This window comes from Epinephelus fuscoguttatus, linkage group LG11 (assembly GCF_011397635.1).
Source record: "Epinephelus fuscoguttatus linkage group LG11, E.fuscoguttatus.final_Chr_v1".
Lineage (NCBI taxonomy): Eukaryota > Metazoa > Chordata > Actinopteri > Perciformes > Serranidae > Epinephelus > Epinephelus fuscoguttatus.
In genome coordinates, this window is record NC_064762.1 from 44,250,192 (window position 1) to 44,277,859 (window position 27,668).

Consider the following 27,668-nt stretch of genomic DNA (forward strand, 5'->3'; position numbering starts at 1 on the left):
TGTTTTCACTGCTCCACATTAATGTCAGATAGTGATTTCCAACGGGAAAATGATCCCCTTATATCGCCCTCTTCAAAGCTAAACTACATTGAGAAAAACAGTGATTTAACATCATTGAACACAGGAGCTGCCTCCAACAGTTATCGTGTTTGTATTAATGTGGCTTTTTGCGTTTAAAGAGTTAGTTCAGATTCACTGAAATCACAGAAAAACACAAACTAACTAACTGATTAAAGCAGCAGTAGAGCAGCAGCGCTGTGTTCAGCAAGCTAAAATTACTGTTTTTGTCGGTGGAGTCTGGTGGTTTTGACAAGAGCAGAGATGGGGAACTGAAGCAAATATCAAAGGCTTCCCCATCAGAATGAGCTGTCTGATGGAAAGATTAAGCAGTAAAAATGCAACATAGCATACACTTAAAATTATGTTGATATTTTTTGGTGGGACTTCTTTAAGGAGGCTAAAATACATTTTGTTGCTGACCCCGATCCAAAGCAGTACATTGCTTAGCTTCTGGGTCAGACTGCAGCCTGCTTCTTAAAAGTGGGGGCGTGCCGACTGACAAGGAACCAGCACAGCAGCTAAAATCATGCATCTGTTCTCTTGACCCTATCACGACAGCTGTTCCAAGTTTATTTGTTTTACACATGACATTTCATATCATACAGTCCTTCCTTCTTACAAAGTGGACTTCCCCTCCTTCAATCAGTGAGAGGCAGGACTTGTCCAAATACTTCTGAACTGCCACTGTATGTCAACAAAAAAGTTCCTCCTGGGCTTTACAGACAGGGCAACAGCAAGTCCTGTGCATACACGCACAAGTTAAAGTTCAACATACTAAATCCTGCAGTCACCTACGAAAAACAGTAGGTGGCCTATCAATGATTGATCTGATAGTTGTTACATTTTCCTCATAGTTCTTAACCAAGTGTGAAATACATATCAAGAAGGCTGTGGATGGATGAAAATACCACGTCTTTGAACACCTTTAACACCTTTAATCACTGAGTAGTTTGTGCTTTCTTTTCTTTGTTCTCATGAATGTTTTGTCTTTGTTTAGTGTGTTATCTAAATGGTACCAACTCCCAGTGCCGATGTGAGGAACAGTATGTGTGGTCACATGGAGACTGTAATACGTATGGAGCCTGTGATGAGGTCATTGACGAAACGTGTGGGTGTATCAACAATATTCCAACCAATGGGCGATTCTGCAAGCCAAAGACAGGTGACAGAGACTTTGGATGGTTACTTCATGCTTAATGTAGGCTAATTATTAAATGTTCACTTTTACATTTCAGCAGCATCTTCAACCTGATCTCATAGAAATATGTGAATTCACCACTACCTCTTTACACTGCATTATGTGGTGTTACCAGTTAGTTAAAATTATCTGCTGGAATGTTGGATGTAATCCATTTTCATGTCCAGCGAGTGGATGTTCGCCAGAAGGTCTTCATCAGGGCTGGAGAAACAGGTCCAGCCCTAATGAAGACCAACAGTGGTCGAAACATGTTGGCTTTTTAATGAGCTGGCCATTATATTAAAGGCTTTTTAATCTAAACTTTCCTTCCTCATTCTCATTTTTGTTTGGAGTGCCTGGATTCTTTTCCTGTTTGCAGTCTTCACCATTGCTCGAAAGCAGAGCCGATGTTGACCCGAGTTTTGGCTCCTGCAGCATGGAGCTCTCTCTTAGTGTTAGCTTTTTCTGCTATATTCTTTCTTTTGCCAACTGATTTCCCTGTTGGAGCGGCTGGAGGTGGAAGCAGTGGTCCGCATTTGTCTGCCATTGTTACCGAGAAAAGTTTATATCCACAGGCGTCCCTGTTACTAGTTTATATCCACAAGTGTCCCTGTTACTAGTTGATATCCACAAGTGTCCCTGTTACTGGTTTATATCCACAAGCGTCACTGTTACTAGTTTATATCCACAAGCGTCCCTGTTACTAGCCTATATCCACAAGCATCCCTGTTACTAGCCTGTTTGTTGTCTCGGGTAAGTGGTAAGGTAAGTGCTGCTTTAACATAACAGAAGTAAAGTGCGTAAAAGTAAAATAGGTCAGCACTGATATTTGGTTTCACATGGGACACAAACAGCGGCCTCCTATTGTCATGACCCGGCTCAAAGGCAATGACAAAAACAGAGAGACACAGCGCAAACTCAAATACAAAAGTATATTTATTTAAACAAAGCAACATAAATAAACATAATGCAGGTATGGGGTGTGTTAGTCAGTGTGATCAGTAGTGTACATGTGGATGTGTGGAGCATGCGAGGTGTGGTGCTGTGGAGATAACCTAAATGAAAATAGAGTCAAACAAAAGTACGGGCGCTGGCGGAGGGAGGGAGGGAGGGAGAGAGAGAGAGAGAGAGAGAGAGAGAGAGATTTTGATTTTTATAGTTCCTTTATTTTACGATTTAGGAACCCGCATTTTGATCAAAAAGCACAGAGGAAATACAGTACATCTGTTAAAACCAATATTAAAATTCAAACTAAAACCAAAAAAGTCAATAAATAAAAATAAATAAAACACATAGATTAGGTCGTGCAGACGGGGTTAGAGAGATGTATCACATGAGATGATTAGAGAAAACCAGAGTGCTGTCAGTGACTGAACACAGTGTGTTGGAATGAGTCCAGGTCTTAGTGAACTTGTCCATGTCCTGCATCTGACTGTAATATTTAAAATCTATTTGGACCCTGGCTTTCACCATCCTGCTGAACAACAGCACTACATCTATATCCACCATATCTTTCCTCTTCCTACTCACATATACTGCCATCTTAGCCTGCCCCAGAATGAAGTTTAAAAGTTTGCACTTCCTTTCTGCTGCCTTTCTGTACTTAAAACCCAAGATAAAAACCTGTACAGAGAACTTTTCTCCAGCACTGCTGAAAAGACTCTTCAGGAGGGTGAACAGAGGAGTGAGACGTGTGCACTCACTGTAGCAGTGGAAGACTGTCTCCCTCTCACCACAGAACACACACCGGTCAGTGTGCCCTGGGGCAATGATGGACAGAAAGGAGTTCACTGCTACTATGCCATGCAGTACCCTCCACTGCAGGTCTGCCACTTTCTTAGTCAGAGGGCCTTTATAAAGACTCCTCCAGGAGGGCTTCACCTCATCGCCCAGCTGCAGGTGACCCCTCCATGGAGTGTCGACATGGTTCAAAGTCCTTTCTTTGAGACACTTGACCATGACCATGTACAGGGCCTTGCCAGTGGCCTCCTGCAGGCTTAAAGTGCAGTGCTGTGCGTTTAAAAACCAACCAGAGCAGTCTTTAAAAAACGGACGGACAGTGACAGAAGGAAATGGATCGTCATTGCAGGGGGCAATAAAACCTTGGGAGTGCCGGCTCAGTAGGAGGTGTTGGTGTCCAGTCAGGCAGCCTCTCCAATGCTCCAGCAGTCTGCCCATGCTCCTCACTGACCGGATCCCCACAAAAGCTGTCAGGGCAGCTGCATCTTGTAGTCCAGTTCCAGTCAGGTGAACCACAGAGCCCAGAGTCGTGATCCTGGCCTGACAGAAGATGTCCCTCATTGATATTTCTGCCCAGACAGGGACTTGAGCTGTTCTCCATAAACCACAGGCTCCTGGAGCAGCCAGTGAAGGGAGACTGTGTTCTTCTCCCTCGCCATCGACTTCCACACAGTGAAGGCTCCCCGGTAGAAGGGTGGCAAGGTACGGAGGTCTGCTGTGCTGAGGTCCATGAGGAACAGATGATGTTTTAGACCCAGGCCAGCAAACTGCTGGAGGATTACGTGGGCCAGCGGTCTCCAGACCAGATCCTTGGGGCTGTACAGCAGTCGCTGGATAAACTGCGGCCGGAAAGCCGCTTCCATACTGGCCAAGTGGACGAGTCCTTGACCACCCTCCTCTTTAGGGAGGTAGAGGACAGCTTGAGGGATCCAATGAAGTTTGTGCCAGAAAAAGTTGATTAACATAGTCTGTATTTTCGAAAGTAGGTTAGGAGGCGGGTCTACACAAGCCAATCTGTGCCACAGAGAGGATGACACCAAGTTGATGAGTGCCCTCCCTCTGTATGACATGCTCGGTAGCAGCCATCTCCACCTCCTGAGCCTGCCTTCCATCTTTTCTAGCACGTTGTCCCAGTTCTTGTTTAAAACACTCTCCTCGCCTAAGAACACCCCAAGGTATTTTATGCTCCCTGTCTTCCATGCCAGTCCTTCTGGTAAAACCAGGTTAGTTGTGGGCTTGTTGCTGATCATTACTGCTTCGCTCTTGCTCCAGTTCACCTTTGCTGATGACATCTTGTTAAACAGTCCAATGTTCCTTTTTATTGTGTCACTGTCTTTTTGTGTGTTTACCATTAAAATGATATCATCAGCATAGGCAGACAGTTTAAAAACAGCAGGACATCCATTAAAAACAACACCATTGATATCTTTTCTTAGTTTGTGGAGCAGAGGCTCTATGGCTAGGGAGTATAGCATCCCCGATAGGGAGCATCCCTGCTGAACCCCCTCTCCACATTAAAAGAGCAGCCAGGCCACCATTAATCTTCAGTATGCCCGCAATGTCACAGTACAGAACCTGGATCTTAGCTATGAAACCTGGGTTGAACCCAAAAGCAGCCAGCGCCTGCCAGAGGTACTGGTGTTAAACCCGGTCAAAAGCTTTTTCCTGGTCTATGGAAATCAGACCAGTATCTGTGCCTAATGATCTAGAGACGTCCAAAACATGCCTAATTAAAGTGATGTTATCACTTATGGACCTGCCGGGCACACAGTAGGTTTTGTCCACACGGATGACCTCACTCACAACCTCCCTCAGCCTCAGGGCCAGGGCCCAGACTGTCCTGGAAAACCTCTAGCATGTCTTTACCAAGGACCGACCAGAAGGACTTGTAGAACTCCACAGGGAGCCCATCAATGCCTGGAGCCTTCTCATTGGCCAGGCTCATGAGGGCTGTGTGTAGTTCATTGATGGTCAGCTCGGAGTCCAGGGCTGTGTTGGAGGCAGCGTCCACCTAGGGCAGGTTGTTAAAAAACAGTCCACCCAGCTGCCACCCATCAGCCACCGCGCCCTGGAACCCTGGCCGCCGGCGCCGAAGCACATCCAGCGGGCCTCATCCAAAGCCCCGGCACGCCTGGATGAGGCACCGGGTTAAAGTTAAAGTTAAAAAGAGATTAAAGGTAATTTTATGTTCATGAAGGGGGTAAAAATATGGAGATGTATTTCATGTTTAATATTTATGGCATATATTGTAAAACAAGTCTACATGTCTGTAGAATAAGAGGTCAATTTATTTTTCTCTGATGTTACTGGTAAAACAGGTTTGATGGGTACATTGCACTAATTTTTATTTTGCATTCATTTTATTTTATATTTTTTAAAAAATAAGGGATTACTTCTTCAACCATATATGTGTTGTGTTTGATTATTTCATTGAGAAGCCTTTTGCGATACGTGGTGTTTGGTGTTTATATTTTGATTTAAAGGGGAACTTCATTCTTGGGGGTCAACGCCACTGAGGAAATCTGCGCTTAATTAAATTTTAAAAAAAAGCCCTGTGTGATTTATCGTCACCGTCCAAAGTCTTAAGCCATTCCATAAACACAATTCAGCCTTGTCTAATCAGCGTTAACTCTAGCTAGGCTGGAATAAGCCTCAATTTAGTGTGTGCATGAGTATAAAAGCAGACCAGAACAGTCAATTGTTGAAAAGAGGATAATATGTTGCAAGAGGAAGGGAAAATGAGAGTCATGTTCCTCTCTGTCAGAACAAACCATGCTGATGGAGCTCTATGAAGACTATAAAGCGGTAATCGCTAAAAGGGGCAATACTTAACAAGGTGAAGGGATAGGCCTTGCAAAAAATGTAGACAGACCTAATGCATATGATATAAAACCCTCTTTATGTTTTTTATTTGTATTTGATGATAAATGGACAGTCAGACAGGCTACAGTAAGACTGTGGCTATATTATCAGTAGGCCAGCTACAATCAGACTTGTGTTTAATGTTATAGCGTAGGCTAACTTAGGAGAACTGATATGACTACAATAAATTAACTGTAATTAGCCAAGTATGTTAAGGTGCGTGAAACCTGCCTGACCTAACCTTTGGCTTATATTCATTCTTCTGTTACATCTCAGCAGGAGTCATCTCAAAAGCAAGAAAGGATTGTAGCAACAAGTGAAAATTAAATACAAAAACATTTTCCAGAGTGATAAGCATAGCCTATAACTAACTATTAATTACTCAGTCCAGCACAAGGCATGATGGAAAATGTGGTTGTTGCCACATTATAGTCTAAACTAAAGGGTGATCATGAATACATTAGGGATTAACTAAAATAGGTTGGCCTGTGTCAAATAACCATTTGGCTTTTTTATGCAGTAAAAGTAGTAAGACATGATTTTTAAAACTTCATGCTTGGTTACATTGTGAGTAAATCATCTGAAACATGGGATAAAAGTGTTTCCAAAGTGAAAATGTACCATATAGAGCTGTCTTTTGGGATTCTTTGACATGCAGCTCCACAAAGGTTAACAGCTAGCCTGCCATGGAGCAGACTAGTTCAGCAGTATAAGTTACCATGGGTATTGAGCAAGGATTCATATGAGCCACAGTAATGGAACAGTTCTCTCACTTAAACTACTAAGACTTATTGAAATAAGCCAGGCTTTTCCTTGAGCCGCCTCAATGGAAAACCCCTCTGTTTTTTTCTAAGTTAACACACGTTAAGCTACACTAAAGGAAAGTTAAGGAAATGTACTCTGGGATACAGAGTTAATTTCTGAGTAATTTAATTCTTAAAGAACTCAGTGCCCTGCCCACACTACTTTTATAAAAGGCAGAAGTGGTGCAATAAGGCAAACAAAACAAAGCATGACTGAAAAACGTATGATCAAGAATCTGATTTACCTATTATCCATTTGATTTCTATTACACTTCTCTTCTCACCATAATCAAACTGTTGTAAGGTGTCCAATTGTTCTTCCCTAATATCTCTGTGCAGCTCCCCCAGTTGTTTACGAATACATCCTTTCTGTTGAGTTGAACATCTCAGATGTCACACTAATAAACCAACTCAGGATCATTCTGAAAAACATCAATTACCCCATCAACATCAACAACCAAATACAAATCAACAACATCAACATTTCTACAGGTAGGAATAACGACTGTACACAGCTCATTTCAACCGATATTTATAGTCATTTTCTCTTAGACTGTTTTCATCTGTTATTTTATTCTGCTAAATCTGCTTTTTTTTTTTAACAAAACACTGATGAATATCTATGTCTCCAGTTTGCTCTCTGAGCAGTGGTGGTTACCAGTGCAGATGTGAGGAGCAGTATCTTTGGTCATGTGACCAGTGCTTTACGTATGGGTCCTGCAACAACATCACTGATGACACATGTGGATGTATCAGTGCCATTCCCCCTGATGGAATATACTGCCAGCCTGCTGATTGGAACAGTAAGCTGTTTTTAACCAGGCTGTACTGGTTTGTTGAAGCATTGAAACATACTGTATATATGAAGGGAAAAACTACAACCTTTTTCAGCTTTTCAGTCATGATTCCTCCTTTATTGCAAATAACTAATTGCTTCTGTTACTGTACATCTAACTCTTGAAAGAAAAGAAGAGGTGATATCATAATATCCATTCGATCTGTTGGTACTCCTCCTCAGTGTTGACATTTCCTAACTGGTAATGCCTTCACTTAGCAATCAAGACAGCATAATTTTACTAACACAAAACCCTATATTTCGTTTTCTTCTCTCTCTGTCTACAAACAGACTTCACAGCTTGTCCCCTAACAACAGTCTCTCCATCACCAACACCAACAAGTAAGCCCGAGAAGATAATAATGAATCAATAATTATTAATAACATACACATTCAAAGTAATGCAGCTAATATGACCGTTTCCATCTGCTTCATTTTCTCTCGCTGCAGCTCCTCCAGTTGTTTATGAATACATCTTTTCTATTGAGTTGAACATCTCAGATATTACAGTAGTAAATCAACTGAGGAACATTCTGAGAAACATCAATTACCCAATCAGCATCACCAACCGAATACAAATCAATGATGTCAACATTTCTACAGGTAGGATTTTTGTTTGAATCAGAATTCAATGGATTAAATGTTTTTGTAATAATGGTATATGGAGGATTGTAAGGGCCATAAATAAATATGTAAAAACATATATAATCAAATGCTTAAAGAAATAAATAAACATATAAATATACAAAAATAAAAAAATAATTATACAATTTAAGGCTTAAGAAATATATAAATACATAATGAATATTGATAAATAAATGATTAAATAAATAATTATCATTATTGCGATCGCAATAATTAACGCAAATTCAATGAATGTCCGCAATATTTGTGGAGGCTTGCAATTTTTTAAGTCCCGCAATTTTTCCGCGTTTTTCCGCGTTTTTCCGCATTTTCTGGCCAACCAGAGGTCGTCGCACATGCAATGTCATTTGAAACGTCATCAAGTGCGCTAATGGTATTGCAGTATGGAGAAACGCTCTGTATTGACATAAGAATTTGCACTGTTTAAATGCATACAATATGTGTTGAATGTATTAAAATGTTATGTTTACAGAAGATGTAGGTTACATGTTTTACAGTCACATTGTCTGGTTTTAGAGCTAAAATAGTCACTCAGGATTTCTTGCAACATTATTGGAATCCATGTTTTGAAACGAATTAAATAAAAATTGTATAGATTTTGAATTAATTTGTTTTAAAATGTAATGCTTTGTTACAAAGTTGTATAGCATGCAGCATTTTACTTTGAAAAGTTAATGTTTTGTATAAATGTAATGCTTGCCATGATGGCTCATATACCTGTACTTAAGCTGTTCACTTGTGATCGGATCACCCAAGATGCATGTTAATACCAGGTGTAAACAGGCTCCAAATCTTGTATTTTTCATTACTATCTCCAGTTTGCTCTCTGGGAAGTGATGGTTACCAGTGCAGATGTGAGGACCAGTATCGCTGGTCATGTGACCAGTGTTTCCTGTACAGATCCTGTGACAACATTACTGATGACACATGTGCATGTATCAGTGTCATTCCTCCTGATGGACAATACTGCAAGCCTGCTGATCAGCACAGTAAGCTGTGCTCTATCAAACACTTTAAAAGAAACAAAGCCTTTGAACAAAGAATTGATTCATGTCATCACAGTTCTTATCTAATTTACATATGACATGACTGTCTCAGTCAGACTGCCTGATGAAAAGTTATATGGTATTATTGATTTGTTTCAGTTTGTACAGCAAGATTTGAAGCATCTTAATCTTTACTTTTGAGATGAAAATATGCTGTCTATAGTCCACAGTATACCCAACAGAAACAACAGTGTGTTTGTGCACTTGTTCTTATTCAACTTTTCTCTTTCTTTTTCCTGACAGGATTCACCTCCTGTCCTGTTGCAACACCCTCTCCATCACCAAGTACGACTGAGAAGACACCACTCATCGTAATAATCACAGTACAGATCAGAAATTATGGACATTAATTCCCTTTTTTCTGTCTCGGCAGCTCCTCAAGTCATCTATGAATACCTCATATCTATTGAGTTAAACACCACAGATGTTACAGTAATAGACAGACTGAGGACCTTCAGTTACCCAATCAGCATTAACGATGACGTTCAAGTCTCTGACATCAACATTACTACATGTAAGTAGAATGCCTTTTAAGTGGACACATTTTCCACACTTTGATCTATTTTAAAAAGTAACACACATTGAATTTGTAGTTGGATTTCCATAATTGTCAGGGAAGATTTGTTTTTTCTTGTTTTTTTTTTAAACCTCATTTGCTTTTCTCTTTCCATCTCTAAATTTGGCATGCATCATTTCTCAAGTTCTATGATAATGTTATGAACTAATTTTACATATTCCATTTCAATGTATTCTCATAGAACTGTTTGTAAGATATCCTATGAAAAGTGCAGGCACAACAGTTTGTATGACTGTTGCGAATTTGTGCCCCACAAATTATGTTCTTAATGTACAGTTACATAATTAATGTAAAGTAAAGGAGGTTAAGTTTAGGCAATAAAAGTTACTGAGATTAGGTTTAGGAAAAGAAACATGGTGAGGACGTACCTTAAAATGACTCACTCATGAAGTTTGTTTTTTGTGATCGATCCACCACCCTAACCTGCCTTGTTAAAAGCGACAAGACGTTGGGTACTTTGCTTGTTGTGGGCAACACACAAAAAAATTATGAGAACAGCCTGCCTATTTCACTCATTCATTGCTGAGTAATCTATTTAAGTGTGACAAAATGAGTCCTAAGTTCAAATGCTCCAGCTATTAGTCATGAAACTCAATGGACAACATCAGAAGATGACTCTGACTGGAGAAACATCAAGAAAACCTTTAGAAAGCAGCTCAGAAAAATCCTGTTTTCCTCAGAGTTTGCCATACCCACTCAAACTGATGCTGTATCTTTATCTGACTTTACTACCTGACCATGCTGTCAGGTCATACCTGTATGTAAAGTCAAGTGACACCAGTGCTTAATTTGAGCTGGAACTTACTGGAACGCATACCAGGATCTTTTCAGAAAAGGCCCTAGTGCGTTCCGGAACTAATTTGCATGGGTCTAGAACTTTTCACATCTAAAAACTACATACAGTATTGGCTGATATCACTAGTGTTGCAGGGTGGAGTACCGTAGTACTACGGTGCCTCACATACCACTACTGTCCAATAAAGAGCTGGCCACCTGGCACTCAATATGCTGCTGTAGTGGTTTGTTTTCCAGACATGTTTGAGCAGTGAAAGTTATTATTTATTTCTTTTTACTTGTCGGCAGTGATTTGTTTTCCACAGAGCTCTACGTGCGAGCATTTTACTCACGTTTGCGACTAAAAATAGTTTTGTGCAAGCAAAATAAATCATTCAGCACGCTGTGCAAATACAGATTTCAACCAGCAGCAGAAACAAAAGGTGAATCCTGTGGGTTGAACGGGGATCACAGACAGGAATATGGCGGTCAAATAGCCTACGGTGGCTCCGTGGCGCAAGATAATGGCTTACCGGCGACAGAGAAGTCCGACTCCAGGTCCAGTAGCCTAATTTCCTCTTTCGTTGGCATCATGACTGCCCAGTAGTACCTGGACAACCGAGCCGTGGCGGCACACAGGTATGTGGCGTGTCAGAGGAGAAACGAGCCGTTCACATTTCTGTCTTTGTGGCAGGTAACGGTCCACAAACCTCACCGCACTTTAGGGACTGTTCTTTACTTATGAAAGGACTGTTCTTTACTTGTCAGGGGAGGAGGGTGGCTGGTTGATTTTTATTTTATTTATTCACTTTATTTCAATCCCCCCTATGTTAATCACTTATTGATGATGTTTTTGAAGTATGAATAAGTCAATAAGTAATTTATTCCACTGAAATATCACTGATGTATTATAGAAAAGTGATTTATCTTTTCATAAATGACAAAAGGCACATCTGCCTAATTTTTGCTGTGGTATCGTGATGCGACTCAGAACCATGATACTTTCACTGGTATCATACCGTGGGTCCCAATTTTGGTACTGCGACAACACTAGATGTCACAACCATTCCATCTGGAGTTGCCCAGTGAGGCAGCTCGGGTACCGCTTAAAAAAGTGTTCCCCCACTCTTGGGAGTGGGGGAACACTGCTCTCTCAGAGGCCCAAAGTGTTCCCCTACTTCTAATTTTACAAATTAAGCACTGGGTGACACAATGAGCAAATGTTAGGTATATTAGGAGAGTTCAGCAGCATCAGATGCTCTTGTGTATGTGTGCCCAATTTTCATTAAATTTAGCATATTGTAAACTCTGTTACATTTAGAAGCTTAGTGATTTTCAAATAACAGTCCCTCCAGGATGTGGAGATGTTGTGATCACAACAATTAACACAAATTCGGCCAATCCCTGTGAATACTATACAACCTTAAAACTTGGTCAATCACTGCAATCAATCTCAATTATAGAGCTGTGTGCAGTGTATTGATTCGCTCAGCCCCTCTATCTCTGTTTCAGCATTGGCAGTATAAAAACAAAATCGGGGAGTGCAGCAAAATGCTGCCTACCTACTTTTGTTTATACAGAATGCGCCTTTTTCGGGGAAATGGGGGGCGTGAGCAAGTAATAAAACGTGTAGCTCAGCGTGTGACGTAAACAGTGACGTGGGAGGGAAGCCGCGGCTGGTCCTTATGCAGTTCTCTCGTAAGTTGGCCCATCCTTTACCGTTCCCATCATCTGACGATGGCCTCTTCGTTTGCCAGGGCAAGGAGGGCGTGCAATTCCTTGTCTCCTCAGTTCCTCATCTTTACAGTGTCTGTCAGGTTTGCGTTTCCCTCTTGGTACTCTGTTCGCTAATTCCTGCTATCAGCTGTTTCCTGTTTATCCACCACCAGTAGGTTGCACGTGCGCCATCATTAACAGCTCCTCCCACCAGTCTTCAACAGCCTCTCCCGCTGCGGAAGGCCGTATTGGTCTTTTTAAATTAAAAGGGATCCGCCAATATGACAACCATACGAGATGGAAAATTGGGCACCTCGGATCAACTCGCCAGTCCAGTTCTGTGTGCCTAAATGCACGCAGCTTGCCGACAAAACGGCCCAACATTCGCGGAAAATCTGGCAGTGTTAAAGGGGCTGGAGTCCCACACACATACACACACACACACATGCACATGCACGCATATGAGGGGTGAAACATATCAGCGAACACACACACACACACACTGTATTCACTGCGTACTTGATACGTGTACATTACATGTGCAACCATCACCGTATACTTGCTTCGCGTCCACTGCGTGTGCATTCACCGTGTACTTGTTACACATGCAATGCGCGTGCATTCACCATGTACTTGTTACACATGCAATGCGCGTGCAATGCCTGCACACGCCTAGACGTGTGGTTATTAGACGTCCGTGCGTTTACACGTCATGTGATCGCAGGGGTCAAAAGTGTCAGCTCGAAGCAACAACGCGTCGTGTGACAGGTAGCATGTCATATGAAAATTATTATAAATTTCAATAGAATAAACTTGCCTGATTAACTGAAAACAATTATACAATAACGAAAAATATAATAGCCTATCGAAAATATAAGTCCAGTCAATTAAATTGATCATCTGAAAGAAGCCCATTTTACTGCGCTGAGACTCACAGCGAGCAACTAACATTGAAGTGTCCCAAAATGCGTGTGACAGATCATCTGTTATTATACTTGCAGCTTTATATCAAGGAAGAAATGTGTCTCATGAAATTGTTATATTTTTAATGTAAACTGTAAACGTATGTCTATTCTAATGTTTAGAGTGATTCCAACATATGGTAGTCTGAGTAGACTGTTAGCATTGTGACTGAAAATATTTCCCCATAATTTACATGAAGTATTAGATTTTTAAAAGGTATCATACTATCTGAATGCATTGCAGAGTAGAGAGTTTCACCCTCCTGGTCACAGGTTGAGGTGGCTTAAAATGAGGTGTGTTAATTCAGCACCAGGGACAGCTCCACGGATTTATCATTAAACAGCGACCTGCTCCACCTCAATCTGTGATATCCACGGATTTGGGTCAGTCAATTTTAATTATTAATTAATAGCGTAATAGGGTACGGGCGGATTAAAACCAGCAGACTTCTGGTGGCGGCTGCCTTAATTCATCAATAATGCAGAAAAATGGTTGAAGTAAAAAAAAAAGTAATTTATTATGAAAAAAGTCAACAAAACAGGTTTCAAAATTCAAATTATACTTTGTTCAAACAAAATCTTCAATATGACACCTTATCGTTGGTTAATTTTCTGTCAAACATTTTTTTTAAAGATGTGCACTCCACAGACAGAAAGCACCGCACGGAGCGAGGTTTTTGAGGGTGCTCGGCTTTCAGTTAAAACTGACAGGACTGCAAATATAACACAAACACTTAAGATAAGATGTCATACTTTAAAACAAACTCTTAACTGGCCGGATCAACGAGATCCTCCATCAGGGTCTAGGCTTGTGGAGCTGGTCCGACAGTGCAGTGGAGGTTCCAGTGCTGGAACACCGAGTGGCTGACAGCGTGACAGACGCCCGCACACACAAAGCTGGAAAGCGAGAGGACACTCCTAATTCCCCGATCCTTAACTAACCTCCACCTTACACCCCGGGACTTCTCCACCTACGCTGGCTGTCTTCAACACCCCCCCCAGCACCGCTTCCCAGAGCCAAACTGTCGCTCACTCGGATCTCCTTTCTCAGTTCGTGCCCTGCAATCAAGTCCAGCTCTGTATGATCAGTCCAGAGTCTCTGTCAGATCCACAAGTGAACGCATTGTCTTTGATTACTTGTCGCCATGGCAACCGGTCCGCTCAACCCCAGTTCATTAGCCTGCAATATGAATAAATATTGGACGGTGATTAGAAATTCCTCCAACATGGTGCAGGGAAACTATTTTTCAGGTCGACCCAGGAGCAGTAGTATCGCTATGCTAACTAGCTTGCTATGCTAATCAGACGTGCGTGCGTAGACACACAAGTGATCACAGGGGTCAAAAGTGTCAGCTCTAGAAGCAACTCAGCTCACTTCCTGATTCAGTGATGTCAGCGCCACGCCTCCGTAGGAGACTTGCGGCAGCTCTGAATGTATTGTCGTCAATGAGGAAAATGAACGTGATCACAATTTATGGTCAATTCTTTCGCCTTATAGTCACTAAAGTAAATATTGGGTTTGTTTTCCACAAGCCACGAATCTTACCAACATTCTGACACTAAAGCTGCATTTTTCCACCTGCACAGATCAAGAGAAAATTAACTTTGTTTGAGCCCTGTCCGTCTCAGAAAACAAGTTCTCACGAGATCTTGTGATCTTGATAAACAGGCGGTAAAATCACAGTTAGCTTACAAACAGTTAGGCTATTTACCGCTAGTAATAAATAAAAAATGCCCAAGCTTTGTGCAACAATAGGCTGCAATAATAGGAAGAATGTATTTTCATTCCACCTGCTTCTCGATCCGCATACACAGACATCCACAAAGCCTCTGTTCAATACGGTAGTGGGGAGGGGGGGGGGGTTGAGGGAGAACAGGCTCTGATTGGAGGGAGAGCTAACCACGCCCACTTAGGAGACAGGAAGAGTAACCGTTTTCTTAACATTGGATAAGCTTATGGTGGGGTATCTCGCTTCATCCAATATCTCTGGTGACACGTAGCATCGCTATGCTAACTAGCTTGCTATGCTAATCAGATGTGCATGCGTAGACATGTAATGTAATCACAGGGGTCAAAAGTGTCAGCTCTGGAAGCAACAACGCGTCGTGCTACGGACGTGTGACACGTAGCATCGCTATGCTAACTAGCTTGCTATGCTAATCAGATGTGCGTGCGTAGACAGGTCATGTGATCACAGGGGTAAAAAATGTCAGCTCTTGAAGCAACAACGTGTCATGTTACGGACGTGTGACACGTATATATATATAGGCTATATAGGCTAGATCTACTGTATACATATATACATATATATATACATATACATCCATGTATGCTATAAGTGTAGCCTATATATATTTACACAGTATCTATCTATCTATCTATCTATCTATCTATTTTCTTTCCTTGTTCAGGCACTATTTTTAACACTTCTACAACAGATCATTTGTTAGCCTATAATAATAGGATACTTGCAGCTTTATGTTGTTAATGAATTTAAGAAGAAAGCAGGAAAAGCTCGCACACTGATCAGAAAATTGGATTGTCCACTCCAGAGGTTGATGGATGTTAAGGTAGCATGTTTAATGGTCCATCAAAAATATATACAAAAATATATAACAAGTGCTACCATAGTGTGAAAAACAAAAAGAAACAAAATAAAACTGACCAGAAACGTTTCGGCTACACAGCCATCCTCAGTCTGCCTAAAGGGGCAAATCACACACCTGTGCTCTATTTGTAGATTGGGGGCGGAGTCAATCAGTGCATGGATCCATACATGTTCCAGGGCCACAAGTACAACTACACAAAGGATGATATCTAAAGCTATTATAGCATATTAAAGCATCATCAGATTACTAAGAGAAGAGGCCTGATTTTAGATCAACACTAACAGTTTTAAAACTAGCAATTACTAAATATATAGAAGGATAGAAAGACACATTTCTCATCCCTGATCATGGCAGACAACAAACACACACTACCCCAAGGGTTCTAAATGAAACAATTTAATACCATTTCTTCGTTTAAACCTTTTGGATGCAGAGTTTGGAGATAAAATATCCATTTACACTCTGCCTGTAAAAAAAGACGTTCCATGTCACCTCCCCTATGTGGTATTTTAATCTGCTGGATAACACAGAAGGTGAGAGAGGAAATAGGGTGGTTAGCATCTCTGAAATGATGAGCAATAGAGTATTTTTCATCTACCCTCCTAATTGCATTTTTGTGTTCAATTATCCTTGTTTTTATTTGTCTTGTCATTTTGCCAACATATTGGAGTCCACATGGACATGAAATTAGATATATGACGTTACTAGAACTGCATGTGGAAAACTGTCTTTTATCATACTTTTTGCCAGTAGTATGACTGACAAAAGTGCTAGTAGGCTTGCATGAATCTCTACACGCTGTACAAGAGCGACAAGGAAAAACTCGTACTCACGACTATGTATATTTGTTTTTATTTATTTACATCGATGTTCATGAATTAAAATAAAATTGGAGGGAAAAAAACAATTACACAATAATGAAAAGATATCCCGGCTGCCAGCATTTTCTGGTGAGATAGGTTATGTTAAACAGAAAGTAGTGGGGAAATTTCTGGAGGAACTCTAGAGGAAAGAGAAGTTGCAGAAGAGCAGGCTTCATTATTAAGCAGCTACAGTGGCAGTGGAATTAATGTAAGTGCATTAGAATGCTAGAAAATAGCTATTTTAAAATAAGAGCCTTCTAAAAAGTCAAATATGAGGTGTTTTCTCATATTTGACTTTTTAAGAAGGCTCGTATTTTGAAATTCTACATCAGAATCAAATGAAATTTAGTGTGTGACATTCTGAGGTGGTCTACTATCAATGCGAAGTGAAACCATCCTCTGGAAACATGAGATTTCATTTTTATTCAAAATAAAAATGACATCTCTATACAAAATAAAAATGAAATCTCTATACAGTCTGGTATTATGGCACTGACTCACAAACCCCAGACTCCACCTTGTGGCAGGAACAGGCAACAACACACAGCACCCCAACTGCTGTGGAAATAAGGAGGTATAAGTAGGTATAATAAGTAATATAACAATTTCATGAGACACAATTTGTTCCCCTTGATATAAAGCTGCAAGTATCCTGTTATTATAGGCTAACAAATGATCTGTTGTAAATAGTGCCTGTGTTCTCACTGTGACCAGGGAACAGTAGAGACTGAGCTGCACTTCTTGACTCAATGTGACAAATATAAATGCATTAGAGAAGAGTATTTTGCAAAAATAATAAAGATATTCCCAGAGTTCTTGCACTTAAATAACCTAGAGAAACTTCTGGTCCTACTGGGAGAGAGGGAGGACTGTTGTGTACTGGCAGCAAAATATGTAACAGCCTGCCATCAACTTCACATCACACATGATGATTGATAACTGTTTATATACTGATAATTAATCTGTTGTATTAATTAATTTCTTTACGACTTTTACCCTGCCATAGCCACTCATGTTCTCCATGTTTTGTTTTTTTAACTGCAATTATTATAAATGTATTGTTATTGTTTATGCTTGTTATATTTGTGTTATATTGTGTTAATATGCTTTGGCAACATTGTTTTGAATGCAGTCATGCCAATAAAGCAGCTTGAACTTGAACTAGATAGATAGATAGATAGACAGATAGATATAGGCTACACTTACAGCATATGTATATATATATATATATATATAAAAGAGGTTGGCTGGTTTGGGTGGCGATGCTGTGAGCTGCTGATGCTGTTGATGTCCTGAGTGGAAGTCACATGATCTGCATCTGATGTCAGAGCCGTAGTGTGCAGGTGTTCAGGAGTGCAGCATATATACAGTAGATATATATATATATATATATATATACATACATAGGCCTACATGTATATATATATATATCTACTGTATATATGTACAGTAGAGATATGTAAGGGATAATGTATAATGTATAATGAACCGGTGAATACTGGGAAAATAACTCCCGACAGGGGAATAGCGGAGGGGTTCTGTTCCCCCGAAGGGTGTTGTTTTTCCAGTATTCACCGGTTCATTATCCACCTTATTTTCAAACACAGAAGTCAATCAAAAACTATGAACCAAAAAAGCACAATCTATCCCGAGTGAGACAAACTGCTTGATCCCCGTCTCCAGTGTACCAGCAGAGAACCTGCAGAACTGAATCAGCGAAAAAACACCAGGCTACACAGCCTCTCTGCCTGAGCAGCTGAAGCTGCGGCCCACACCCTCGACACACAGGCACACATACGGTGCTTCTGCATGCCAGCCAAACGTGTGCGCAACTGTGACAAATAAATATGTGAGGTGTACGCTGCTTTTCTATCTTTTTTTTCCTTTTCTTTCTTTCTTTCTGTCAGTGACATACACTCCTAACACAGGACGGGTTGTTTTTATTGACTGAGTTGATTATTAAGCCACAGTGATGCACGGATCAGCTCTGATAGCACCCGAATCAGCATGTATGCATCAACCATTCAGCTGTTACAACATGATTGAGCTAGCAAAACAGTCTTGTGTTGCTGTGTGTGGTATTTATTCAGTTTTGGGAAATCACGATGTCTGGAAAGCATCAGTGACTGCAGCTGACAGGGACAGCTAACACTAGCAGCAAAGCTAACATCAGGACGTCATCCGTTAAAAGTCTCCCATTGTCAGATACGACATGAAACTACTCCAGTTAGCTCAATCATGTTATAACTAAGACATCCGCTGGAGAAAATATTTTTTTCACGGACCGTTTATTGAGTTACAGACACCGCTAATGGCTAACAGCTAACGGTTAGCCCAGCTAATCTACGATAACCATGTTATTAATTACAAACAAAACGTGCACACAGAAATAGTAACGTTTGTTCGATCATTGTGTTTATAGACTTTACAAACATCAGATTAATCTAAACGCTGATATAGTGATGTGAAAAATGATATATAGCTAAACTCAACTAGGTAAACAACAAGGCGATTCCCATTTACAGTGGTCAAGAGTGCTGGACCGGAAGTGTCGCACAAAAAAACGGAAGCTGGCTGCGTTCTGTTTTGCCTCCGTGTTTCCGTGAAAAATAAGGTGGATACATTATCCCGCTTATTACATGGCTAATTATCAGTTAAATAAATAATTTGAGACAGAATATTGATTAATTATATGATTTTTATTGATTTATAAATTAAATCGGGAGGAGAGAAAAAAAACGTCTGGCAACGGCTGAATCTCCTTGTCAGGACAGCGTCCCTAACAACACTGGGCTACATAGCAACGGTCATTACACAGTAATATCAGACCTCTGAATGCCGTGACCAATCAGAAAACAGCATTTAATAGAGCTGTGTAAATATATATATATATATAATTCTGGTCAATTCTGGTGTCCCAAGTATATTTATAATGTTAAAAATATATAAATATTTCAAAACACTAGATTATGTCACTCAACTCTCCCCTCTTCACTTACTCATATGAGTATTCACTATAAGAAATGAAAATTTAAGGAGCTATTGAGCTCAAAAGTACCAAACTGTCCTTCCTGGGTAACGTCCCCGCTTAAATCTAAGTACAAAAATGTGCCAAAAATGTCAGAAATCTTAATAAAAGCATTAATTATCTGCTGGGGCATAATTGTGTTCATGTTTGCAATGACATATGCAAATATGGTAACAATGCTAAGCTTATTTACATTTTAATGCAAGAAATACTTTTGTCTCCATATTTGGATTTCCATAATGTCCTTCCTGGGTAACAGACTATAGTGGCTATATATTACCATATTTTGATTTGGATAGTCATGTGACAGACTGTTGCATCAGCCAGAAGATTCTGAAGGACCCCCAAAACACATTACAAGGTCAGAAAATCTCTTAAAATGTTGATATTTTGACCTTTTCGGTCACTGGTGCAATATGTCCTCAGATCATGTGTCTTTCTGGATAACGCTAATAAAACATTTATGATGTTTATATATTCAAAAACTACCAATTTCATATGAAATATGACATTGATGTGTTGAAGTTTAAGTTATAGTTTTCCACAGTAGGCCTAGTTAAAGCCTGATTATAAAAGGAAAATTGTTTTTTCGTCCTTCCTGGATAATGATATGTCCTCCCTGGATAACAAAGATCTTCTGTTACCCAGGACATGTCCTCTGTTATCCAGAGTGGACATGTTCATCAATACATATTTGTATTAGTATCTGTATCTTTTTAGGCATTGACTTGATATTGTTATATAATATAATATAATATAATATAATATAATATAATAATAACAATGTTATGTATTTTTTTTAAATTTTTATGGCATTTTCTGTTATTTATCTTGAATTCATCTGATTCAATGAACACAGGCCATTATCATAGATTTTTGTGAAGTTATTGTCCAAAAATGAACCACTAATATGCTATAATCTAATATTTATGTTTTTAATAAGGTTTTAGTATAGTTTTTGATGTTTCAGGGTCAGTTTTGTTCTTCCAGATGCAGCTTTCTAATAAAGAGAGGCAGAGACTATACAGGGCCAGGAAGAATGCTGATCCACAAGCTAGGGCTGAGTGTCTTGAGGAAAAGAGAGCAAGGTATTGTGATTTAGTGAAGGCAGATCAGTAAAAAGGAAAAAAATATCAAAATAGGTTTACACTCACTGCAAAAGGCTTAGATGTTTTAGTTAACCCTCCTGTTATGTTGCAGGTCAAACTGACCTGTTTCAAAGTTTAAGAACACAGAAAACATGTTATTAAGTTTTGGAGCATGAAACTGTTTCTGCTGGACTTCATTAGTGTAATAAACATGTCAATGAAAAATGACTACTGACACGGCAGTGATAATGGAGGAAGGGTAAAAATATCACATTTCTTGCAAATCGAGACACAAGAGAAGAGAATGACAGCCCAGGAGGCTCTGGAACATATCCTTGATCAGGATAGTGAAGTTGAGGAGGAATTGTTTGAAAATTAAGATGATCTTGAGATCAACTCTGATCATGATGATGAATTTTCAGATGATGAGAGTATTGTCCAACAACCATCAACTCCAAGAGAAACATTCATATCAAAAAATAGCCAAATAGAATATTGAATGCCTTAATTTTTGGCAGTGTACTAAAATAAATCAGTTTGAAAGTTTATTTTTTAATGAAAAACAAGTGAATTCTCATAAGTAAAGCATGATCTGTAAGGGGTGAAATACTTGATTACATTAAATAATGATTACATTAATGTCAATTGAGCTAACGATAATGTTTATAGAGAAAAATATATTTACCTCCGCCAAGGAGGTTATGTTTTCACCGGCGCTGGTCTGTTTGTTAGTTTGTCTGTTTGTTTGTTTGTTTGTTTGTGTGCAAAATAACTAAAAAACTGATCAGCGGATTTTGATTAGATTTTCAGGAAAGGTGGATAATGGGACAAGGAACAGATGATAAACTTTTGGTGGTGATCAGTTGAAGCAAAGTGGATAAAATAATAAAGTCTATGGTCTGACAGCCTCAGCAGCAATTAAGACGGTAAAAATAGTGCCATCTGGAGGCTGGAAAGCACGTCTTGTTCTACTTGCTAAATACTGTTGTAATTCTAAAGTTGAAATTAATGTTCTGTGTTGGAAAAAAGAAAGTGAAAAATACAAAACAACATTATATTCTGTGTTGGTACAAAATAAAAATGAAATAAATACACCACAGTGTCTCCATGGTGAAGGCATATATAACCTAATAATGATAGAAATGCAAATAACCTAATTGTGATGCAGGCTGCAAAATCTGATGCAGAGAGGGAGGGAATATTACTTACTTGGCGGAGGTCTGCAATCTCTGAGTGCTTTTCTAGTTTTAAACTACTTTCAGATGGTTAAATATCCACCGGGTCAGTTTGACCCGGGAACATCATTGCATTACTTGATAAATGAGTTACATTGTTGCATGAAATGAAAGATTAAAAAACATCTTTTCAGATCTTTAACAGCTGTCAGTCTCTTAGTATTATGTATGTTTGTTGAAAAATGATGTTCTGAGAAAGCCTTTAATGATAATTACTTTGAAATCTTGCAGTATGTCATTCCTGGCTAACAGCATGTCATTCCGGGTAACAATGACACAGTCAAGTAATTTAACCCAGATTTTCATGTTATATTACTCAATCATGTTTCTTGAGTCGAGGATACAATAACAACCCTTTTACCTTTACTATAAAACATTTTAAGACATTTTCCATCTTTTTTTTGGCATGGAACATTGTGTGATCAACAGCAACTAATGAACCCATTTCAGTATAAACATCCAAATATATTACATTAATTGTGATGAAAATGTTGTTTTCTGAGCAGTAATTGTTTGTTGAGCTCTAACTATAGTTATGTATAAACTTTTATATGCCAACAATGGTAGACATTTTAATTAATTTTCCAATTCCATTCCAGGAAGGACATTTTCCATGGGATTATCCATATGATTGACTGAAAAATGTTAATTGCATTTTTAAAATCAATTATTTTTGTTGAGTTGTATACAGAACACTCTAATAAAGATAGAAAGTGCCTAAATTGGCATTTTTAGCCAATTTGATTTATTTTCAATTTTCAAATCCTTCTTATTCTTATTCGTCTTTGACCCACACACACACACACACACACACACACATATATATGTATATATATATATGTATATATATACACTGCTCAAAAAAATAAAGGGAACACTTAAACAACACAGTGTAACTCCAAGTCAATCACACTTCTGTGAAATTAAACTGTCCACTTAAGAAGCAACACTGATTGACAATCAATTTCACATGCTGTTGTGCAAATGGAATAGACAACAGGTGGAAATTATAGGCAATTAGCAAGACACCCCCAATAAAGGAGTGGTTCTGCAGGTGGTGACCACAGACCACTTCTCAGTTCCTATGCTTTCTGGCTGATGTTTTGGTCACTTTTGAATGCTGGCAGTGCTTTCACTCTAGTGGTAGCATGAGACAGAGTCTACAACCCACACAAGTGGCTCAGGTAGTGCAGCTCATCCAGGATGGCACATCAATGCGAGCTGTGGCAAGAAGGTTTGCTGTGTCTGTCAGCATAGTGTCCAGAGCATGGAGGCGCTACCAGGAGACAGGCCAGTACATCAGGAGACGTGGAGGAGGCCGTAGGAGGGCAACAACCCACCAGCAGAACCGCTACCTCTGCCTTTGTGCAAGGAGGAACAGGAGGAGCACTGCCAGAGCCCTGCAAAATGACCTCCAGCAGGCCACAAATGTGCATGTGTCTGCTCAAACGGTCAGAAACAGCCCGACGTCCACAGGTGGGGGTTGTGCTTACAGCCCAACACCGTGCAGGACGTTTGGCATTTGCCAGAGAACACCAAGATTGGCAAATTCGCCACTGGCGTCCTGTGCTCTTCACAGATGAAAGCAGGTTCACACTGAGCACATGTGACAGACGTGACAGAGTCTGGAGACGCCATGGAGAACGTTCTGCTGCCTGCAACATCCTCCAGCATGACCGGTTTGGCAGTAGGTCAGTAATGGTGTGGGGTGGCATTTCTTTGGGGGACCGCACAGCCCTCCATGTGCTCGCCAGAGGTAGCCTGACTGCCATTAGGTACCGAGATGAGATCCTCAGACCCATTGTGAGACCATATGCTGGTGCGGTTGGCCCTGGGTTCCTCCTAATGCAAGACAATGCTAGACCTCATGTGGCTGGAGTGTGTCAGCAGTTCCTGCAAGACGAAGGCATCGATGCTATGGACTGGCCCGCCCATTCCACAGACCTGAATCCAATTGAGCACATCTGGGACATCATGTCTTGCTCCATCCACCAACGCCACGTTGCACCACAGACTGTCCAGGAGTTGGCGGATGCTTTAGTCCAGGTCTGGGAGGAGATCCCTCAGGAGACCATCCGCCACCTCATCAGGAGCATGCCCAGGCGTTGTAGGGAGGTCATACAGGCACGTGGAGGCCACACACACTACTGAGCCTCATTTTGACTTGTTTTAAGGACATTACATCAAAGTTGGATCAGCCTGTAGTGTGTTTTTCCACTTTAATTTTGAATGTGACTCCAAATCCAGACCTCCATGGGTTAATAAATTTGATTTCCATTGATAATTTTTGTGTGATTTTGTTGTCAGCACATTCAACTATGTAAAGAACAAAGTATTTAATAAGAATTTTTCATTCATTCAGATCTGGGATGTGTTATTTTAGTGTTCCCTTTATTTTTTTGAGCAGTGTATATATATATATATATATATGTGTATGTATGTATGTATGTATATATATATATATATATATATATATATATATGTGTATGTATGTATGTATGTATATATATATATATATATATATATATATGTATATTATACAGTATATATATGTAGCCTATATATATATATACGTGTCACACATCCGTAACACAACACGTTGTTGCTTCCAGAGCTGACACTTTTGACCCCTGTGATCACATGACGTGTCTACGCACGCACGTCTGACTAGCAGAGCAAACTAGTTAGCATAGCGATACTATGTGTCACATGTCCGTAACACGACACATTGTTGCTTCCAGAGCTGACACTTTTGCGAGTGACGGAAAGCGGGCGGCAGTGTTTAATGCAGGATACTCGATATGGACTTGAAAAACAATTTCGGAGTGGGGGTTTCGGAACAGTCTAATACGCAAAAGGGCAAAATGCGAAAAAAATGTTTATGAAAACACAACTATTGATTAAAAACATACAGATGGAGGTTTGCAGCATTTAGGATCCAATTCAGTGAGAGGGACATAGGCTGTATATTCACAATTAGGCTGTTGTAGCCTATATATTATGTTAGTTAAATATTTTTAAACTACAGCCAGACATTGAGGGTGGTCAGTAGCTCTGATTTGTGAGGATAAAATGAAAATTTAAAAAAATTATGCGTGTGTATATGCAGGCGTATGTCTGCTGCGACTTGATCCATTTATTCATTTCACTCTTGCGAAGCACACACACACGCCTGCCTGCACGTGTAAACGATGGAGACAGACAGTTTGCCAAAGTAATTTGACGCGTTCAAGTGTTAATGATGTGTACATGCACTATGTGTGTGCGAGATTCGCACGCATACGCAGGTGTAGTGTATGTGTAGCGTTTGTAACACGCTGTGCACACGTACTGATAAGACGTGTGAACGCGTCATGTGAGCGGAGCGCACAACGCCTGCGTGTCATGTAGTGGGCGAGTGTGTAACACTCATGTCTCCATAGTAACCCTATGTAAAATGTAGGCGTGTGCTCACGCGGTTTGATTAGATCTGATGTGTCCTAAGTAGGCGCAAGTGACACGTTGTAGTGTGGTTGGGTGAAACATTTGACCCCTTATAGCACGCACACACGCACGCATGTGACAGAGCTAACTGTTAGCATTACAGGGCTAACCTTACCCAACAGTTATTAACATGTTTACCAAAATAGTTGAGCTGTGTCATTATCGATGAGAGATTACTGGCTCTGTGTCAGATGTTTTATTGCTGCTGCAGGGCTTCTTTTCAGGAAGCTTAATATGATGAGTAGGGATTGGATCACGTTGTGCTGTGTAAGCTTGTGCTAACTGGGCAGAGAGAGCAGCAGGAGAGCCTCTCAAGGAGATGGTCTTTCAGTGCTGCCTTGAAAGGCATCAACAGGTGATCTTTGGCAATCAGCTGTTGCTGACAGTATCACAACATATTTTTGCAAATTCCGCTTGCCCCCACAATTTAATCACAAAAAAATACACCTAGAAACATGAGAAATTGCATTGCAATTATTTTTTTTTAGAAAACCTGCTGTGAAATCAGGCATTTCAGGTAACAACAAATCCAGAGACAGTCTGTGAAATCCTGGGGGGACAGAAATATTAGTACACATCAACAAAATCATTGGTATGTACATTACATATTACATATCCCAGGCAAATCTGGCATGTCTGTAATTTCTTAAGTAGAAATTCCACTACAAATTTCCTTTTTAGATTACGGTTTCTTCCATGCAAATTGGCATCTCTGTAAATACTTTGAGTTGTATTATTTTTTTTTTCAGTGCCTCTTTCCCACATCATTCCCAGTGTTGCACTGAATTCTGTGATGTACCAGATTCTGTGACCCAGCTCCTAACCCCTAACCCTAGCCACTAAACAACTCAGAAAACTCAGGAAAAAAAAAAAAAAAAGTTTTAAGAATCTGACGGGCCACAGATGATGGTGTTACAACAGCAGAAAATTATGGAGGCTACTTTGGCAATTCTAAATGTTTAATTGAATAAATTAATTTAAATTGGATAGTAAAATTTAAAACAAAAAAAAAGTTTTGACAAGCTCATGAGATGGATGACATGTAACATGGTGTGGCAGAATTAGTTCTGTTTGTTTAACCCACATTAAAAAAGATAAAAAGGAAGCTAACACTGTAGATGCTGTGTAGAGTTTCTGTGTTGTGTTAGAGTAGAGTTATAAATGACTGTGCGAGTCACATCGGGGGGATGATGTCAGTAAAGTCCCTTGGCAATTCTAGTCATGTGGCTTTAGAAATGTGTTATGCACATTTTAACACAATGTATATGATTATTTCCAGTTTGCTCTCTGAGCAGTGGTGGTTACCAGTGCAGTTGTGAGGACCAGTATCGTTGGTCATGTGACCAGTGTTTCCTGTATGGATCCTGTGACAACATCACTGATGACACATGTGGATGTATCAGTGCCATTCCTCCTGATGGACAATACTGCCAGCCTGCTAATCAGCACAGTAAGTTGTTTTCTACTAATTATAGCATTAGAGCCAACATGCGATGTGCCTTACTGTAGAATCCATAGATACTGAAACACAGATGCCTCGTTGCCCTCTGGATCGTACGTCAGCAGTGCCACCACATTTAAGAGTGCTTCCCTGTAAACAAATGCCAGTACACATGGGAGCTGCAGTTTTTCTGGATAAAAAGCACTGTAACATTTATATTTTCCAACCGATTTCAGTGAGTCATTTTTATTTTCACGGGTGTATGATCTATATGCAGTAAAGAACAAAGTTTGCTAGTTTATTATAATCTCAATATTTAGGCTAAAATCACTGCTGGAGGCTCAGAAGAGAAGTGTATGTTAGGCTTAGATGAACTAAATTACTTATGTGGTGTAAAATAATTCCTTGTCATGAGGAATTGTAAAAACACAGTGTGTCAAGCATGAATCTGGTTTATTTTCCTCAGTGAATACTTGTGGAGACATCCCTATATAAAATAATCTAATGTGGATAGACAATTTATCAAGTTGCTACCATGCTAGCTGGCTAAAACTGTCTGCCTATTAAATCCTTGATCATAACAAAATATAAATATAGCAATGTGGAATAAACTGTAGCGTCCTGAATGAACAGTCCCATACTTTTCAGACTCTTTTAGCAACTTACCACTCAGAGGGAACTCATTCAGTGACTCCTTTGGCAGCAGCATGGCATCTCTCCCTC

The 27,668-nt window shown here is 39.9% G+C and overlaps 1 protein-coding gene across 27 annotated transcripts in view; it reads left to right on the forward strand.

The window, feature by feature from the left end:
• LOC125897346 (uncharacterized) overlaps positions 1-27,668 on the forward strand; it is a 177,269-nt gene that overhangs the window by 56,485 nt on the left and 93,116 nt on the right. For all 27 annotated transcript variants that reach the window (XM_049590601.1, XM_049590602.1, XM_049590624.1 and 24 more), the window contains 9 exons: positions 1,058-1,222; positions 6,982-7,134; positions 7,275-7,445; positions 7,769-7,819; positions 7,928-8,080; positions 8,941-9,111; positions 9,412-9,453; positions 9,542-9,682; positions 26,784-26,954. In XM_049590601.1, the coding sequence (XP_049446558.1) occupies positions 1,058-1,222; positions 6,982-7,134; positions 7,275-7,445; positions 7,769-7,819; positions 7,928-8,080; positions 8,941-9,111; positions 9,412-9,453; positions 9,542-9,682; positions 26,784-26,954 (1,218 nt within the window). The remainder of the gene's footprint in view (positions 1-1,057; positions 1,223-6,981; positions 7,135-7,274; positions 7,446-7,768; positions 7,820-7,927; positions 8,081-8,940; positions 9,112-9,411; positions 9,454-9,541; positions 9,683-26,783; positions 26,955-27,668) is intronic.